The sequence below is a fragment of the Scleropages formosus genome, chromosome 7 (assembly GCF_900964775.1).
Source record: "Scleropages formosus chromosome 7, fSclFor1.1, whole genome shotgun sequence".
NCBI lineage: Eukaryota > Metazoa > Chordata > Actinopteri > Osteoglossiformes > Osteoglossidae > Scleropages > Scleropages formosus.
The window spans coordinates 23,598,001-23,618,493 of record NC_041812.1 but is presented as its reverse complement, the minus strand read 5'-3'; the positions used below and the strand labels follow the sequence as shown (position 1 = coordinate 23,618,493).

General features: G+C 44.4%; 1 protein-coding gene across 1 annotated transcript in view; it reads right to left on the bottom strand.

Moving 5' to 3' along the window:
• The window catches only part of LOC114910915 (transcription factor Maf-like), an 89,595-nt gene that overhangs the window by 61,351 nt on the left and 7,751 nt on the right, over window positions 1–20,493 (bottom strand). Inside the window, exon 2 of the mRNA XM_029253304.1 lies at window positions 19,146–19,214. Within this exon, the coding sequence (XP_029109137.1) occupies window positions 19,187–19,214 (28 nt within the window). The 3' untranslated portion in view covers window positions 19,146–19,186. The remainder of the gene's footprint in view (window positions 1–19,145; window positions 19,215–20,493) is intronic.

The window sequence follows — 20,493 nt, the reverse complement described above, 5'->3', positions numbered from 1 at the left end:
AAGTGGCTTTAATATTTTTCACAGCTCCTATAAACAATCAGAATAAAGGCAGAATCTTGGTGTTGAGCTCACAATGACGTTGCTGTGCAGCTCTTGTACAGGTACTTTTTTACAGAATGCAAAATTAGAGATGAAAACGAGAGGTACTTTTATTAGCTTACGACCGCCTGAGCAAAATCTTGTTTTTTAATCACTTATTAGAAAAATAATTTCACCGGAGACTTTAAATAGTGCCTGATCTTCAGACGAGATGCTAGATTTGATGGTGTCCTGGCTTGGCCAGGGGTCATTACCATTTTTAAAAGCCTGAAGGGAGGAGAGACTGCATGCGTGCTCCAAATAGTCGTCCCATAGCTATTCCTTTATTGTAAGTTAAAGCTCTGGTGACGTCTGTAAACTTTGGCACACACACCAAAATAAAGCAGAACCATAGCCCTAGTCTGGAATTTCATTTCAGAAAAGTAATAAATATTTGTAATCAATAAGGATAATGAATTATTTTATAATCTGTCATCATTATTGTACGGAGCCACAAGACAGAGATTTCAATAGCAAACTTACGGTCGCCTTAGAAGTGGCGAAACAAAGGGAGTCTTTATGAAGCTCTACCGCGCTGCTTTCAAACACAAGAAGTACTTCCCATGACGAGCCTGTGGCCCCGACAGCTTTGTGCAAACCTCAGCATTAGCAGTGGTTAGAGGAGCATCTGAGCATCCCTGGGTGGAAGCGACGGCCGCGCTCAGACCCAAAGTGAGGGGGTGCGCGCAAAGGTGTCGTCGAGCGCGTGAGCGACAGCGTCGGACGCCGGATTGCCGCACATGCGGCTGTTTTTGACACCGAGTCGAGCTCACCATGCGATGTTAGAGAAGAGCACACGATGCCGCAGCGGGTTTGAATATTTAGCCATTTACACAGAAGGGTAATTTTTTTTCCACCGGGGTAATTCAGCTCCAAAGCCAAAGATGGTAGCTCTAACCACTACACCACCTGTTGCTTTTGACCCTCTGTGATACCTTCATATCCGGGGTCCGGCATGCTCTGAATTCAGCTGCAGTGCCGTATCCCGGACACCTCGCAAACAATTCACCAACAGGAAAAACTACCAGAATTTGAAGGGGAAAAAAAAAGAAACACTATGCTGTTTAAGTTTTTCTCTTTTTTTTTTTGCACGAACACTAAATTTAATGGTTGGCTTAAAATTTATTCAGAGAAAATGCTTTATTTTTCTCGTTCTTCTTTTTTCCTTCCTTTTTTTTTTTATCTATAATTAAGTATTATTTGAGAACGGGCCTGGTTTAAGAGTCTGAAGAGAGAAATATATAACAGATGTAAACTGCGACTCGAACCGGCTCTTCATTTGTTGTGGTTTGCGGCGAAAACGTCCCTTCTTAATTGCTGCTTTACAGACCTTTGCGGGATCCGCGGAGCCAAGTGGAACAAATAAAAGGCCAAACACTATCATAAGAATGTCCTTTCCATTAAAAATACACCCAAAAGAACCATTCGGAGATCCTTTGCACTTCTTTTCTCAGACGTGCCTCTTTACTCAGTAAGGGTACGCCTCGTACGTGTTTCCACGGCTGTTTGTCAGAACTACTGAAAAACGTACCTGCGCTGCCCTGAGTCTTTTTATCACATCCCGATTAACACGTCTTTCGCACCTTCGGGGCTACAACAGCCGTCTAGTGCAACAGCCCCAACGCGCAGCGACATTCGCGTGGCGTGCGGTCCGTGCCATTTGGCAGGGAAGTCAGATGCCTGTAAGTGGCTCCAGCCGTGGCTTTGGGAGCCTCCTCCGGGCTTTTACGAGCAAATATTTCCCATGCAGCTTCTCCGAGAGCCGCTGTCACCTCACGCCATGATCGCTTGCCCCGCAGGGCCCCGAACAAGGCGGAAACATTAAAAACGGAGAGAGCCTAAATGCGGAGAAGGTGGGAGATGCAGTGGGGGGGTCGAGTCCCAGTTATACAGGCAGAAGTGATAGGAAGATTAGAGGGGAGAGTCGACTATCTTCAACCATATATTGCGCAAACTATAGGGGGTGTGGTGGCACAGTGGGTTGGACCACAGTCCTGCTCTCCGGTGGGTCTGGGGTTCGAGTCCCGCTTGGGGTGCCTTGCGATGGACTGGCATCTCGTCCTGGGTGTGTCCCCTCCCCCTCCGGCCTTACGCCCCGTGTTGCCGGGTAGGCTCCGGTTCCCTGCAACCCCGTATGGGACAAGCAGTTCTGAAAATGTGTGTGCGCAAACCATCATCTGCCCTGCGCTAAACAAACCAATACTTCTGTGTGACATTCCACCGTTTAAAAGTGTTGAAGATACAGCAAAATGAGAGCAAATATTACGTCGTGGCTTTATATAACCGTACTTGAACGTATATTTCACAGACGTTTCTTTCTTCAGCTAGAACCGAAACCAGAGGCCGAAGACTTTAGCTTGCGAATTAATAATTGAACGCATTTCTTCTCGGAATAATCACTCAAAAAGACTCCGAAGAATAATGTTGAGCAGCATTTTGCGCGACACGAGGGCTCCGACTTCATTGCCATTAACCGAACGGGTTGCACGGCTACAGCTGATGGAGCGCTTCACGTAATACCGCGCGGCACAATCTGGCGCTTACTGCTGACACCTCAGTGACTTCTTCTTGAAAAAAATACCGTTTTGTCTCATTCATTTTTTCTTCCCCTCTGTGACGGATTCTGAAAGATCAGAACGATTTGTCTGCGAATGGGAGAAACGGAGCAATGTGATGACAACCGGAGTTGTTTGACCTCAACTTATGCACTAATTTATTTTCATTAAACGAGAGGAAGTCATTTTCCTGTGAGTGTCTCTAGAAAGCAAGATGTGCCACAGTTAATTGAAGCTCCTTTTCAGCAGTTAATTTCACACAGCGAACCAGCATATAAAAACACATCGCTGCATGGGCAATTACAGAAGCAAATCCATACTGTATTGAAATATTAATTGAGTGCAGGAGACTTCACGCACCCAATGGTGAGAAAAAAAATATATTTTCAAGAGGTAATCTGCTCATTTGAAATTGTGATTATGCATTTAGTAACACTTCACATTCGAGAATCTGTTAAGTACAAATACAGGACTTCATTCATCATAACACATTCATAGCCACTTACAGTATTGTCACTGACATCAAAGTTGTGTGGAGTCACAGGGGTTTTTCTTTGACGCTATATTACGATCGCAATGAGCAACTAAAATGTTTGTTTTTTCACTGACTGCTGTTTGTACTTTTCTCTTGAAAAATGTATGTTATTTATTTGTTGTCACTCACATACTATGGGTGAACCTGAACAGCATGTCTTTGGACTGTGAGAGGAAACCAGAGCACCTGGAGGAAACCCACACAGACACAGGGAGAACACGCAAACTCCACACATACTGAGCAGGGATCAAACCCATGTCCTCTTGCACCACCCAAGCGCTGTAAGGCAGCAGCACTACTTGCTGATATACATACATACATACATACATACATACACATTTTCAGAACTGCTTGTCCCAGTTGGAGGGGGGGGGGGGGTCACAGGGAGCCAGAGCCTAACCTGGCAACAGAGGGCGTAAGGCTGGAGGGGGAGGGGACACACCCAGGACAGGACGCCAGTCAGTCGCAAGGCACCCCCAGCGGGACTCGAACCCCAGACCCACCAGAGAGCAGGACCTGGTCCAATCCACTGCACCACCGCGCCCCCTTGCTGATATACGATATTGATATATGTGGCTCAGTAGTAGTACGGGACAAATCCGGAATTATGCATTCACGTTTCAAAGGTAATTTCTGTACAAGAAAAGCAGGCTGGTGCACAGCTGAGGAAGTGCAAGGTACATTTTTGCTGACTACGAGAAGAAAAAGAGTAAGAAATAGTGAGAGATAATCTGAACACATGTGCAAAGGCAGAATGATATCATAAACTAATAAGAAAATCCCAGAGCTCCCACAGAGCAGTCCATTTTTAAATGGCCCCATAGAGGAAGATAAATGTGGTGCAGCTCCTGGTACCGGACTCTAAATTTCCCTTCCACTAGGATTCTTGAAGGGGGTCATGAAAAAATATGTATGATTAACAAGAGCACGAGTTTAAGAAGAAAAGACAATGATGCAGCTTAGCGAGTGCCCACGTGACGTGCCCTGTGTGATGCTCAGAGGTGCTCAAAAGGCATCTGCTGCCTCTCCCATCCACGTTTTAATAGCTTTTTCTGTGCGTTACTGGGCATGAGAGAAAGTTCTCCTTCAAATCGCTCAATCGATTACATTTTATTCAGAACAGCACATTTTTACAATCAAACTGTCGCGACCTGTCCAGAGGGAATCGAACTGGGAGAACGTGTGCCGACGTCGGAGAAACTGGAAACTATTCCCTGACCCGTGAAAATGAGGCCAATTGAGCACTATGGGCCACTTACATTGTGGGATGTCTACAGTCTTGGATGAAAACACTGGAAATATAAGGCCAGCTCAGTCACACTGGTATTTTACAAGTTGGGGGACTTCTTCTTTAGTCTTCTCAATTCGTATTTCTATAACAATGTTTGCTTCCATGACGTAACTATGAACAGCCCAATCTTAAGACAAGAACAGCTGGATTCTGGTTGTTTAAAAATTAATTTTAAACCACCTAGAATACAACATAACTGTCGTTCTAGTTTGTCATTTTGAGAAAGAAAAGCTTTCGTACAAAAGCTTTGGTTAACTTCGGTCTTAAGACAACCAAGTACACAAGCAGGTAAATGGGTAAAGAGTAAAGGGGAAAGGTAAATGTGGTGTAAAGCCGTAGCGCTCCTGGACCAGGGGACTCCTGAGCAGTCAAGCGCTAATAGATTTTTTTTTATTCCCTCCCTATGAGTTAAAAGTTAAAATTGACACCATTATTGCAGAAATGGAAGATCGCGCCGAAAATGTGAGCATGGGACTTTGGGGAATCCAAACCCAATCATTAAAACCCCTTTTTCATCCCTTGAAGTTTTCTCTGCTAAACTGGGTAAATGTGATGTGTATTAAAGGATTTGTGTATCTCTGCAGGGAAATACAACCACTGTGAGTCATGCTGCTAGTTTTAGGTAAAGCAATCTTTCCGTATGTGTACAAGAAAAAAAACTGGATTTTTTTTTTTTTTCGCAACTATATTTCATCAAAGCGGAACAGGGACGGGAAATGTTAATAAATAACGATTAACACAAAATGTAATAAGGCAGCATTGGTACATCCAATATCAGTAACTTCTTGTCCAAGTCCGTAGTCACAGTGGTCCAGAGCCTCTCCTGGGGAAACATGATGTGACACAGGGGACATGTCTGGACAGGGCACCAGTCCATCACAGGGCAATCACACACACACACACACACACACACGCACACACACACACACGCACACACACACACACAGCACGCACTCATTCACTTCAGGCAATATTCACCAATCCATATGAAAAAACATCTTTGCACTGTATATAACCCACATTCCAAAAAGCTGCGAGAGACAATATCTATGTGATATTTTGCAGTAGTTTTAGGGAAATGTAAAGTTTTAACCACATTAACCCGTGTATCTAAATATTATGTACATTAACGTTGCAGATGCCACAACACAGCATACTTGTTTATGTCTTGCCTGAGGTGTGCAGAGCTCAATTTGAATAAAAAACACAGATTTAAAGCTACTTAATGACAGAATACACAAGACGGCCACGAGCCACGCTCCGCGTGACACATCCTCATGAGAGAGAGCACGTGAGCCTTGTGGACCTGGCATGGGGAATGCTTTACATTTTATTAACAATACACTCTCCAAAGCTCTTTGCAGATTTGAAAAAAAAAAATTACCCATCACCTCCACAAAAAAGACTCGCCCGTCTTGACTGCTGACAGCAAGCCAGCTGTACTGTACATGGCCTCAAAGAGGGATTTACTTGTTGTTTGATTCGAGGGCAGGAAACCGTACTCACTGCACGGCCCCACTTTCTAATATTCATATTAAGCTGGAATTATGCTCATTGCTGTGGCTGATCTCTGCCGTCGTTGCTCAAGGAGCGACTCTTTTCTGACAACAGACAAGATCACCGTTAAACATTTCGGACTCAATCTGGGTTAATTTTCGTTTATTAGTCTACAGCCTCATTATCTTACAACATTTAGATTTATTCATGTTAGGCTTTTCTCCAAAACAACCTACAGTGATTTATCCATTTACACAGTGGGGTAGTTTTTACCGTATTCGTACGAGTTAAACATCTTGATCAAGGGTCCTGTGGCAGGACGTAGGATTTTAATCGGGGTCCTTCAGGAAAAAAAAAGAGCAGCTCTAACCATTATACCACCTGCTACCTCAATTACCTTATTTACATACAAATAGAAAAGTTTGAAGAATAAATACGCAAAACAGTCATCAACCCATTTTCAGAAACTGCTTGCCCAACTCAGGATTCAAGTGACATGGAGTCTATCCCAGGGTGCATCCATTACTATACCACACCCCTCTTACACACATTTACATTCTTCACTTAGGTGACTCTTTTGTCCAAAGCAACTTACACTGTTAAGGTTACAACTATTACAGTTACAAGCTTACAATTACTTATCAATTTATACAGCTGGGTAGGTTTTACTGGAGCAATTTAGGGGAAGTACCGCGCTCAACGGTACTACAGCCAGACACTTTTTGGGTCCAAAGGGAGCAGCTCATGCACACACACCATAAAGGCAGTGTAGAGTCAGCAGTCTTTGGAGTGTGGGAGGAAACCAGAGCACCTGCTCCCCCAACACTAAACACAAGTCATGTACAGACCGTGTCGGATACACAGGAAAAGACGCTATCACAGAGCTGTAACGTTCTGCTGTTCTGCTTCTGTAATGAGCACAGCGAGCAGTTCGGAGCTTCCGAGCGTGCCTCTCTGGTCTTCAGCGGCGATGTGTCTTCCAAAACCAGGCTGTCACTTCCAATTATGTAAAAAGTCTCGCAGCAGGACCACATTCACACTTCCATCTCCTTTCAAAGGCCACTGGCACCCCCACGCAAGCAGTGGCACACATTCAACGGCGGGTATGAAATTAATCTTCCCCTCATTCCTACACATGGTACAGTGTAACTGGGGCTTGGTGGTGCTGAGTGCAGGTTCGAGACGAGGGCCCCAGGAGAAGAGGGATGCCACGCTCCCGCAGAGGAGGGGGCCCCTGAGGAAAGTGAATAATGATCGCGCATAGAACCTTCCCCATGCGCGCGCACACACACACAGAGTTCGTTCCACTTTTATTCTGTGTTGAAGAAAAATAAAAACATAGCAGGCACAAACATCCAGAAACACAAGAATTGACACAACTGTGTGTATGTTTCCTGTCAAACGTGCTAAAGGGGAACGCGGGATGTGCTTACTTTCCTGCTTTAGAAGAATGTAAAAGAACTTTGCAGGAACTTTAATGACCAAAGTAATTTCTGCAATTACTTCCATTTTAAAGTCGTCACTGTTTATTTTTATATTTTCTTCTTTGCTTTAAGGCCCTGATACTGATCATCTTAGAACGCTGGCGGTGCTGTTATCAGCGCCTTCCTCTACATAATCCAGGCATTATTGCGACACGACAGGTGTAGGGCTGCTTTCACATAGATCCGAGGCATCTGCAATGACTACAGTCGGTAAAATATCCAGCAGCAATGTGCGGATTCTCTCCAGATCTACAAAGCCTCAACTCTCTCTCTCTCTCTTTCTGGATGCTGGCTGTCCCCACCCTCCCCCTCCTGTTGTCATGAAATTTTAATCAGGCATTTAAAATGAATAGCCATTGCTCAGTGTCTGTGCCTAATCCAATGCAAAAGCTGCTTGTTTGAGGAAAGTGATAGGTCAGCAGAGAGCCAGCTTCACTACGGTAAAACTTCCATGCTGCCCAAAGAGGAAATAAGCGAAAATAATATTGTTGTGCTGACACAGCATATTGTTTATTGGACATTTTAATCAGCGAACAGTGAGGGGTAGCACACACGGGGGGTCGACTAAAACTTTCGTCATTTCCAGCACGCGTCCGCAGCGGTCGCACACAGCGACACCGGAGCTGCGCCTGCGACGTCGCTGCCATCGCTTCGCTTGGTGGGGGGTAAAGACAGGGCTCGCGGTACACTTCTTTAAAGTCGTCATCGTAAAAAGGCCTACGCATCGCGGAGCAGCACCTCAGACCTAGTCCGCGCGGGAACCTGCCTGCTGCCAGCTTGTAGTCGTCTGCCTTCGAGAAACTAAACAAGGTGGAAAATGCAAGCCTGGAATGTACTTGTATCATAGTAAACGTACTGGGTGTAGAAAGCACAATGTCCAAAAAACAGCAATGGAAAAAAAGACTGAACGAAACACCTAAGACTGTAGCAGTTTCCACATAGTTACTTTGGCTTTTTCCTCAAGGTGAAGGTTTAACTTCACAGTGACAGACACACACACACACACACACACACAGTCTGAACCACTTGTCCCATATGGGGTCGCGGGGAACCGGAGCCTAACCCAGCAACACAGGGCCTAAGGCTGGAGGGGGAGGGGACGCACCCAGGACGGGACGCCAGTCCATCGCAAAGCACCCCAAGAGAGACTCGAACCCCAGACCCCCTAGAGAGCAGGTCCCGGTCCAACCCATTGCGCCACCGCGCCCCCGTGCCCCCCCCTTCACAGTGATACAGACTGCTTAATATTTAGGGTTTAACATCATAATGATATTATGCTGCTACATATCTAGGTCAACAACCTCATTACTACTTCATTACTCATTAAAAAGCTATTTACATTTAACCCTAAATTTCAGAATAATTAGCTTGATTTAACCCCAGTTTAATTGCACATAGTTTCACAGTCTGGCTCGGTTTTTTCTCTTATTATAACTGGTGGCAGGATGGATTTATCGTGTGTCCACTTTTTATATTCTAGTAATTTGTTAAAAAATTTCACATACATAAAATGTCTCTCAGCTTGCGAACATTCATAAGCAAGAAGCATCCAGGTAGAGACAGATGGTTCCGCTGTTTTACCGCATCCATAAAAAGGTGATCTATTTCCCTTCACTGGCTACTGTACTCTTTACGGGTGACCAGCATATTTCACAACATGATTTTTGTTTAGCAAACAATTTTGCTGAAATCTGCATCAATAAACACACAGGCAGATAGGCCGGCATATAGAGAGAGTGATCCGTTGATCAAATGATGGGCTCGCTGATTGACACAACGAAACCCCAAACATAAACAAAGCACACAAATGAAAGCAGCAATAGTGTTACTTAAGGGAAATTCTTTTAAAAAAATAAAAAAAAAAACTCTTTTTTTTTCTCCCTCATATATCCAGCATCTGTCACCATCAAGCAAGTTTTCAGCATCTGTTTTGACACTCATTAAACAAGGCGAGTTACACGTATGTCTGTCTATCAAATAAAGCTATGCCGAGCTTTCATGCACCACTGTAAGCCACAGACAGCACTGGATCACTGGATGCGACCTGCACTTTGTTAGTTTTACCAGGGTTTCACCTGTGAAAAATTACCACGAAAAAATCAAACGTAATAAATCTGTTACAGCAGAGAAATTCTCAACTTTTCCATGTTTTAATTGAAATAACTAATAATGAATAGATTCTGCAATCTGACCTAGATCCAACCAACTGGTGATTTGTCATTTTCGCTAATATTTCTTTATGAATAATTTCAACTTTTCAAAATACTACTTCATTAAATTGTTAAGCTAACAAATACGCAGAGTTCGCGGCCTCAGAGTGTGTTTTGCATTCGGCAAGCACAGCTCCCCATTTTTTCCAGCTTACGAAAGAAACAGAAGTTTTATTTTAATTTCTTTTTCCATCAGCAGCGATACCTAGTCTGCTTAGACAGAGTTTCCGCTTATATTTTTACACATACCTGTCAATTGTCACAGTGAGGTGTTGGCATTTGAAATTCAAGAGCCCCTTATCAGATTCGACATCTGCAATGCAGCGAACACAGCTTCTGTCAAGCCTTCATTTTCGCAGGCATCTCTGCAGCAAGCACTGCCAAACATGCCAATGCATCTGGTGTAAAAGACATATGGTTTCATGAGTCCATATTGCCTCCCACTAGTTTTAGAAGCTGCCGTGGAACATTGCTGGCATAATGAAGGCTGAAGAGCACCATCATCCATCATTCACTCACTGCTGTTCAGACAAACAGTCATTCACTGGCCTGTGTTTTGTAAGGCTTGGTAAGAGGTTGGTACTGTATAGGACACCAGTAAAGTAAGTGTGTGTTCACCGCGTGCGTGCACCGTGCGACATGAGCCGAGGTGTACAGCGAAAAAGTAGAAGAGGAAGAGCAAACTTGGGAGAACAGAAGCCGAGTGCCAAGTTGTGCGTTCCAGAAGAGACAGCAGAAGTTTCATGAAAACACGACACGTGAACAGGGTGACAAGAGACGATGGAGTCCCCGAATGGAAGCGCGTCTAGGCTGCGAAAGGCCACACGGAGAGTGCTAGGATGTGATCTGATGGAAAAAAAAACAAACGGATGGTTAACATGTCATGGATTGTTTTTTTTTTAACCATTCTGAGTAATAAGTTAAGTGTCAGACAGAACTCTGTGTTGTGCATCTGTGTATGACATCACTATAGTGTGTGTGGGTGTGTGCATCTGAGACAACTACTAGTGTTGCAGAACTGTATACAAGAACTAGGAGGATCTGTGTGTATGCGTGTGTTTGGGAACTGCGTGTGAGAATTATTGTGTGGGTGTCCATATGTGGGGGAAAAAAAATGTGTGACTGTGTCTGAGAACTTGTGTGTGTGTGTGTGTGTGTGTGTATCTGTGGGGGGCTATACTACGCTACATGTAGCCACTCTTAACACTGCTAAAAACAGCGTTCGTTTTCACACGCCTAGACATTGCTCTTTTGGTCAAGGCACAGCATGTAAAGGGGATGCTTGCATGGCCACAGTTGTAATTCACTTTTTATGTAACAAATACATGTAAAATCCATTGTTTTTCAACCAACTCTTCAAGTCACCAATAAAGATAAACCAATAAACTAAAAAAAAAGATGGTTGTTTTGGCATCAAAGGCCATCCACGGTTCATTTTTTTTTTTTTGCCCCCAATGCTCTCGTGGCTGTTTTTTCCCCAGATGCAAACTTTTTTGAGTAATGATTCACATGTCCTGTACTAAGTGGATTCTTCTTTCTGGTTAACCTTAACCATGAGAACAGGAACGAATTCTCCCGTCCCTGCCAAATTTGTAATTTGTGTTACAAATTTTCAAGTGCTTTTGCCTTTTTACTACACTTTATGGAAAACATGAGCGAAAGAGTGACCGTGAGCGACGTCTCCAGATCCAATTGACTGTTTGCTTGCTGCGAGAGTCCCCGCCACGCACACTACCAGCTGTTCTCCGTGGCCCCCCTGGGCCTCGCGAACCAGGCATCTGTGACCAGTGGACCGAACCAGTCTGAGTGGAACCGTGTCCTCGGGCCCACAGCACAGCTCCCAGTGTGACAGCTGTGTCCCAGCGAGCACACAAGAGAAGTCCCCATGATGTATCCTGGTAACAGTGATGGCTGATGTGGACAGTGGCCGCTGCAGCATCCTATGGAAGTTTCCATCCTTCCGCTAATGCGGGAGTGCAGATGCTGGAGGTGTGTCGGTGTGACACAAGTGTGCGTTACAACACAATGCACGGTGACTGCGCAGAGCAGCACGGTGACCCGGGGTCAGCCTCACACCGCTCCAAGGTAGCTCAGCTGAGCTATTTGACCGCATTTTTATAGTGTAATTGTGGCCAGTGTGTTTGGGCGTTTGTTATGGCTCTAATGTAGCAGACGGGCAGAACGCCACGCCAAAGCGATGACTAATAAGGGCAGAGCGGCTGGTTCAGAGAGGTCGACCGTCCTCCCCGGGGCAGAACTGGAGGCTGCGGGGGGAGCTAGTCTGGCCAGAGATGTCCCTGTCAGTTAGTTCTGCTTTGGAAAAGCTCAACTGTCAGGAATGTTCAGAGTAGAATCAGCCCATTTTGTCCATGTGGATCTGTATTAATTTAGTACTCGATGTCCCTGTAATTGACCAGCACAATATGGAAACAAGGGGATGTGGTGGAGCAGCGGGTTTGGCCAGGTGCCGCTCTCTGCTGGGTCTGGGGTTTGAGTCCTGCTTGGGGTGCCTTGTGACGGATTGGCATCCCATCCTGGGTTTGTCCCCTCCATCCTCACGCCCTGTGTTGCCAGGTTGGGCTTCGGTTTGCCGCGGCCCTGCTTGGGGTGAGTGGTTTCGGCAAGCTTGTATCAACACTCACGCCAACAAGTGGTTTTTGTATTTTCTTTTTCTAGACATATTAATCTATGATACCGTTTTCGACGTATTCGCGAATGTGGCCGTACAAAGCAGTTTTAGAATGCATTTGTTGAAATAATATATTTCACGTGAACAATAAGCACCGGAGCTGAGAAACAAATAAAAATGAATCTGAAATGTTTTAAAATAATATGCAGGTTAAGTCATAGACGTGGACATGAACAAATAAGTTCATAAGAGTGTGGCCCCTAAAGTGAAAATTAGCGAACGTGATCCAAAAGTGAGCATATGATGGTAACTGCACCAGTCTTCAGGGAACCTGCTTCAGGGCACAGTGGGGCATCTGGGACCAGGACTTAAAAATGGAAATATTGAGCTGCAAGAGTCCTCGTGGACCAGATTGTGAGCGGCGTACCAAGGAACTCATCTGCTTGAACTTTCGCCCCGACCCACAGCACCTTGGAGAAGCATCCCCCTGTCTGTAGGTCCATTATGTGTTCGTTATGAAAAATACATGATTGAGCTCAGAACATTTACTGTAGGCCATAAGCGCTGAGCACTTAGACGTACAGCGGGAAGGAACGCTTAATGCGCAGCCAAACTCTGTGCGCTTCTTCTCCAAGGTCATTGAGCGCCTATAAACTGCTACAACGGTTGATGATACATTGAGGTAATTCTCAGTTTCGCACTGTGCTACAGCGTAAAAGATAAATAAGCGAATTGAGAAGACAAAAGGCTGCTCTGCTCTCACTACCCATACATGTACCTTACCGTCATCTGACGTTTATTCCTCCGATATATAACGATGCATTATGCTAAAAAACATAAATCAGACAACGTATTAAAATACACATACACTTTAGATTTTACAAAACCAAATTCCTCACAGTGTCAGCTGCGCATTAGTAAAGCAGGTGTAGTTCTGTAAGACGAAGCGGACAGTGTAGCTGTGAAACACTGCACGCTTTCACTTCATCTATTTATTTTCTTAGTCGGAGCACTTGAAATTAATGTCGGCCAGCGGAAAACAGACAGGGGACCTAAAATTCAGCAGTTTCCTGCCAGCAAAGTTATTTATCAAGCTAATAAGGAGGAGAGGCTTCCCGTCTGGATGAGAGGAAATATGTGCCACTCAGCGGTGGACCCAGGTACGTGGCGCGGGGGGGCAGTGTAAAGCAACATCCTGACAGAAGCACTACAGACAACAGTAACTGATGGAGTGCACATCACACACCAACTAGTCCATTTATTTACCACCGTGCCAGCCACAGATCAGCTGGTTCATTTATTTACTGTGGTGCCAGTGAAATATTAACTGGTGCAGGATATGGTTATGGAACATCTTTTGTCCCGAGTCAGCTGAAAGACTTCACAAAAAGAGGAAAACTGAACATATTGTGTTAAATTAGGTATCCGTGACATTTATGTTTACATTTATTAATTTAGCGGACATGTGTGTCAACGAAAGTAAAAGTGCTTCAGCAAGACAAAGTGCTGTAGTTACAGTCCCCTGATTGTTGAAGCACAGTTCGGACACAACTGAGTTTATGGCGCACTCCTGCACAGTTAGCCCAATACCATATTTTTTGTCCACAAACGCTACAGTAGCTGCATATAGACATGAAATGGGATGCAAAGGTGATCATGACAGATGGTGTGACTCAAATTTATGGAACTGATAGAAGGTTAAGAGAGGAGAGGGTTTTTTAGACATGTTTGTTTTTCTGATCCTTCATGAGTGAGAAGGGGATTCAGCAGCTCTGAGGGAGGTAGGGAAATCATACCATTTCACTGGAGCCAGAACCAAAAACCTCTGGGCTTTTGATTTTGGACCTTTTGTGAGCTCTGGGTGGAGAGCAGCATTCATGCCCTGGTGCAAGGAGTTATCAGGTCCTGAAGGAATTGTGGAGCAGATCCACCGATGGCCTTGTAGGTTATGCCAAGAGTGTTGAACTTGATGCAGGCAACTACACGAAGCCAGTGGAAATAAGCGAGGAGGGGACATACATGGGAACACAATGGCAGGTCAAACACAACCCATACCACAGTATTCTGGACAAGTAGGTGGTTTTACCTGCAAGGAACGGCACACTGGGTCAGAAAAATAACTCACAAAAAAGATTTTAACTCAAATTTTTTAAACGCTGGCATCAGTTCACATGTACCGACAAACAGTCGCACCGTTTTGAAACTGCAGGATGGCTCTAAGCAAACCCAATAAATACGACATGAATTATTCCGCTCTTGTACGTTCTTGTGCCAGCTTGTCGTTCGCTATTTGCGGAGACGGCCCGGTGAACGACACCGCGGAAACGTCATGCGCGCCGAGAGCAAACCCGTTCCTCGGAAACCACCTCGTGATTTAGAGCCCTTTAGCTGAGGCTAAATTTAATTATACCCACAGAATAATACTAACAAGCAAATGGAGGAGGCGAGGCAGCAGAGATGCGGGGCCAGGTTACAGGGGAGGCCCCGGGCCCAGGCAGAGCCAGGTGTTAGAGGGAGAATATATTAAGCTAATTTCCTGCTAGTCAGCAAAACCCATTTAATTATACAGTGCTGAAGTGTTTGAAGAGAAATAAAACGGACCCCTAAGGACGTTTGCCATTTTTTAAATGTAATGCGCGCGCTCGGCTCAGCTTCACGCTGTCAAAACGCTCTCTAATACTGGTGAACGGCACACAGCTGGTTCTTCCTTTCAAGGAGGACGTGTCTTTCGGGACGTCTCCGGCGGTTGCGTGTGCGCGGTGTCAAGGGCAGGGCCGGGAGGTGCGCTGCAGTAATGGCGTTAATGTACCTTGAAATGACTGTGTCGAGAGGCTTGCTTACAACCGTTAAGTGTTCGTACGCGGAGCTCCTCCCCGGCCGTCAGAGCGGCATCGGCGCCTGCCCGGATCGGAGCCGCTCTTGAGTCTCCCGGCGGGGAGAGACGCGCTCACGGCCTCCTTTCCTCGTGCTCTATCGGCACACGGTTGTTCTAACGCTCTGAGGACAAAGCCCTGAGCCGCTGCTGCCAGGCCCGAAAGAGTCAGAAGTCGCTTTTCTACATCTCTCATCCTTCAAAAAAAAAAAAAAAAAAGAAAGGTTAATGCTTATATTTAGTATCGTAAAAATAATTGGCACTGTGCTATCACGGGTTCCCTCAGCTCGTATAACAAAGGGCTGAGTCATAAACTCCTCAAGGACCAAATTTAAATCTAACGTGAAAACTAATTACATTCAAAGCCTACGAGAAGGAGTCGACAGGGTACTCTGTGATATAGATGCCCCCTGCATTGCATGTCCCCACATGTATTTAATGACTACATTACACTTTGAAGACATTACTGCTGTTTCTAGCGTCCTCAAAAGACAAACACTGCCGCTGAACACCGACCAACCGCAGATCTTTACAATGATGAGAATAAAATTATGAAAATTAACAGCTTACGCTATTTCTCGTTTTAAAAAGTCACACACGGCTCCATAAGCACATAATAAGTACAGAAAATGAACAACAGGGGCAAAATAGTGGTGGCAGCCGGTGCGGTTTCATGTTCTCTGTATGTCTCCTTTTCACTCCTTTGCACGACTGGGAATGGGCTGCGGTTCGAGCTGCAAACGCCGGGCTAACAAGGTGCTAAGTGGCATGCGGGGCAGGTGAGAGCTTTGCTTCGTTACAAGGGCTGGCAGCTCTCTGTGCATCCAGCAGTGCTGAGACCATTGTGTGTACCAGTGTGTGTGGGTGTGTGTGTGTTCACACACTCACGGCCACATAAAACAAACCTTTTAAATGAAATGTACATGAAAAACAAAAGCAAAGTGGGAATATTATTGTAAGAACATCTGAATTGAATCCGTGTAAATAAGAGAGACGGGGAGACAGGGAGACAGACGGAAAGTAGAAAATTTCACACCAAATAGGGCAGCAAATCTATCTTCGGAAACAGCACTGGGGTTAGCGTACATGGATTTCTATATTTTTCACCTTACATGTAAGCCAGAGCATCTTCATGCCCTGGAACTGAATAAATTGTGCTCCGACGTGTGCCGCGTTTCACTGAGCTGAGCGCCATAAGGAGAATTAAGAGAGCAGAGACCTGAGTGTCTATTCTGAACGGCAGAAAAACACGAGTTGGAAGTTTCTTCCTGGAGGAAATAAATCGCGCCGACCTCCTGACCCACCTCCGGGTTGTCTTTCCTCTCCCATTACTTTCTCTTTACATAACATCTCAGACTACAGATTGACTCACCCGCTTATTATGTTCGGGACCGAAATAGATCTTTCTGTAGCTCGACGCATTGCTTATTTTGCAAAGAAGAACACGGCGCCTCGGCCGCACCGCCGCGCGGTCACACGGGCCGGAGGAGACACGGTGTCGCGCTGATACCGTCCGACCTCAAGGGCGTGTCAGCCACAGCGAGGATTCCACATGCTCCACCGCTGCTTCCCTCCATCAGCACTTTCTCCATCCCTTCCTGCTGATTTCCAGACAAATCCCCCCTGCAGCCTGGCAGCCCTCCCAGGCAAGAGGGGAAGCGCCCCGCAGCATCTCCTCCGACACAGGCTCGGCTCCACACGTTACATCCATAACAAGGCCTGGCTGCAAAGTGATGACTGAGCAAATTTCTAAGCGCTAAAGTGACTTGGACGCATGCTCTAGCGTCTATATCATATTAATCTTTTTTAAGAGAGCCAGTGGAGGACTCTCCATCCCATCTTTAGACACACAGCCTTAGATGCACAGAGGCAAAGGTCCAGACCCAGCAGCAGAGCATTGTATTTCACCAGGTGCTTCTGTTACCGCTCATTGACCAGAGCCTTCAGATACGATCGAGTCTTCGATCGCAAGGGGGAAAAGGTCACTTCTTGCTTCCAGTTTCCCAGCCGCTCTGTCTGATCCGATAGGCGGGACCCGCAGCCCTCTCCAGCCTCGGCTTGTCTGTCACTCGTGTCTGGCAGTCAAATTGCATATCTATCCCTGCTGGAGCAAACAGCAGACATCGAAATCTCACCCACAAAGGTGCAAATTTGGAGCACAAAGGCAACCGGGGATGCCGGTTACTTGCACTGACTACCTGTGCTGGCACCGAGCCACAGGTTTGCAGCGGATGAACGTGAAATTAATGGTGCACTCCTGCACAATGAAGCTTTGCTCAACTGCAGTATGGCTTCATATACAAATTTAAAGAGAAAGCGTTGCCCTGCCTAAATGGAACAATCTGACACAGAAAAAAAGGTCATTCAATTTTCTTTTCTTTTTTAAAAATAGCCACTTTCATCTAAACCAATATTGCATGCATTCGCTCGCTTCTAGTAATAATGTTTATTTTTGGTGTGGGTTCACTGGACACGAGCAAATAAAGAGCTTTTTCAGTTTGAAATAATGATATAAATGAAAAATGCAAAGCACGGTTGCTACGGGAAAGTATAAAATTAGGCACAAAGTTATTTTTGGTCGGGTGTAATTGCTGATGTGGAGCAGCTGTGAGTTCCCAACTGGAGCACCTCAGCAGGGAGGGAGGAGGGCAGTGCGGCCGAGGGACATGGCTTAACCCTGTCCTGGCCAGGATCCATACGCACGCGCACGTACACTCACGCATACATTCACACACACTCGCAGGCCAAAAAACGCTTGCGGATTTTTTTTGTACTGTAATTGCAGACGTACAAAGACACACTCTGGTCCAGCTCAACGCCCTGCCCACACCCAAGCTGCGCACTTGACCTGTTCTCCATACTGGTGCGGACTGGTTCTCGGAGACAGAGGAGGAGGAAATAAACCACGGGCGTTTGGAGAGAAAGCGACAGAGAATTACTGAAATTAGAACAGTAAAGGACAGAAAGGAAATTATTGCGCAGGACCTTGTTTAAGCTAAATATAGTTATTCATCTCTAGTGAATGTGTATGTCTGCAGAACCTACTGCGGCCTGCTGCAGGGAGAGCAACGGACACTCGCTGAGATGCAATCCCAAGACGGACAAAGTGGAAGCCATATTCCGGGTCCAGCGACATTAAACAAACCTGCCGATGTCCAGATTAACACTCTGATGAAGTAGAATGAAGCATCATGCTCCAATAAAGTCCGGACACAAATTGATTTACGAACAGCAGAGATACAAACAAAAGGAATTTCACGAAAGAGAAAACTACATGATGAAAAAATGTTCTTACAGACAATGAAGCTGCGGTAAAGAGGGATGTCCTCACTTTGCATACCAGAATAACAAATACTGTGCAGCTAAATTTAAAAGAATACAAAATGTAAGCTACTGAGCAACAATAAATTATTCCGCCGTTAGAGACATTCTCCGGATTCTCGTACAGGTAAACTGAGAACTGAAAACAAATCAAGAAAGACATTTTCCCAAAGTGCTAAAGCAAATGAATCAGTTCACATAAAACATGTCCATAAAATTACTGAATGTTCCATTGTGGAACTGAGAAACTCTGAGTTGAGAAATCAAAATAAGGGGAAATACAACAGTTCCATTAATGGCAGCCAAGAGCCCAGTCGCATAATGAAACTGAAGGGATTTTTTAAAAAGCATTTAACATTCAACATTTATTTTATGGAGACAAATTACGGGCATAATACACAGATAGTGTAAATAAATTAAAACGCAGCTGCAATAAAACACACCAGCACATCATTATGATACTAAGGTAATAATGGGTGACATTCGACACAATAATGACAATAATGCACTAATATAATGATCATTTTTGTGTCTCTTCTAATGTTAAGTGAAGGCACATCTATCCATTTACACGAAAACATCATAAAATACAAAACTGAGATTTTGCAACATTACCACGATATTTCCGAATACATGTTTTCTTAATGTGCAGAAAAAAAATACAAGTATTTACCTCAGACTTGGAGGCCGAGGGCACGGGATCCTATTTCTCTGTTACAGATGTAGAAATTTTCTGGAGGACCTGACATGGTAGACGACAAAGGGTGCGATGAAGACACAGAGAGAGGCAGAGGGTCACAAACTGCATGCCTGCAGCTGCACGCTAACACTGTTCAAAGTCACATTTTAAATTATTGGCTCCATAATCGCGCGCGAACACGCCAAGTGATCATTAAGAGAAATACTCTGAACACAGTGAATCATGCAGAATGTACACAGCACCGATGTTCAAAAACATGCAAGCATGCACATCCGACTAGTTCATGTTAATTACTATGAACCACAAAAATGTGCTGTGCAAATTAAAATGAATAAAATGATCAGTGTTCGTAAAAAATACACCATTAAACCTGTTGTGCGACCTTTGTTTACATCAGTACATATTACGCTTATCAGAGTAAAAAGTGTAATGATAAATCTATATTCACGTCTTTGAAATGTGCTAACTAAAGATATTTGTGTTTATTCATTTCATAACATTTTTTATTTCCTTTTACAAACCTCAGCATGGTAATTTGAAAGATTATTCGATGATTTCTCTTTAATGATGCTGTTATTACAATCACGCACTGTCAGTTTGTTCTGATGTAAGACAGCAAACTACATATTTTACTCCACTTTAACTGAGGTCAGGAAGAAAACCATCACACTGCACGTATACAGATCCTGATCACTCATAAGACTGTGCCGAACATGAGAGCTCTCCATCTGTGCATTTTCTGTTAAATATTTGATCATGTGCTCAGGAAAAGTGCTGATTTTTTCCTTTGATACTAAACATGCTACTTAAATTTGATTTTTATAATATAGATTTTGCTAACAGGAATATGCTTATGAAGAGAATTACAACATTTGCATCCTTCTGATCAAGAATTCACTTGACTTATGCTCACAGAGGAGGGAGAAATGTAGGTTAACAATTAAAATTACATGTTTTAATTACCACAACGATGTTTTTTCACCATTCAACAAGACAGCAATTCTGTGGTAAAACTGTGAATTTGAACCAAGTCCACTCACTTCCTTTTTTAGTTCAAAAAAACTAAAAAAAAGGTATGTTTCATAGTACTAAATATCAGCACTGAAAAATTGCAACAGTACAAAATCGACAGAATCCACTGGCTTCTTTAACCCATAGACGCATTTTGACTGCCCGGTGTCTTTGTCTTGTAACGAAGCAGGAAAAAAATGTGGAAATTGTTTAGGAATCCTTATGTACATTTTTTTAGTGTGCCTAATTTGGCTGCCCTTTAATGTCAGTTAAAATGTGACAATAAAATAGCGACACATTCCATTAAAAT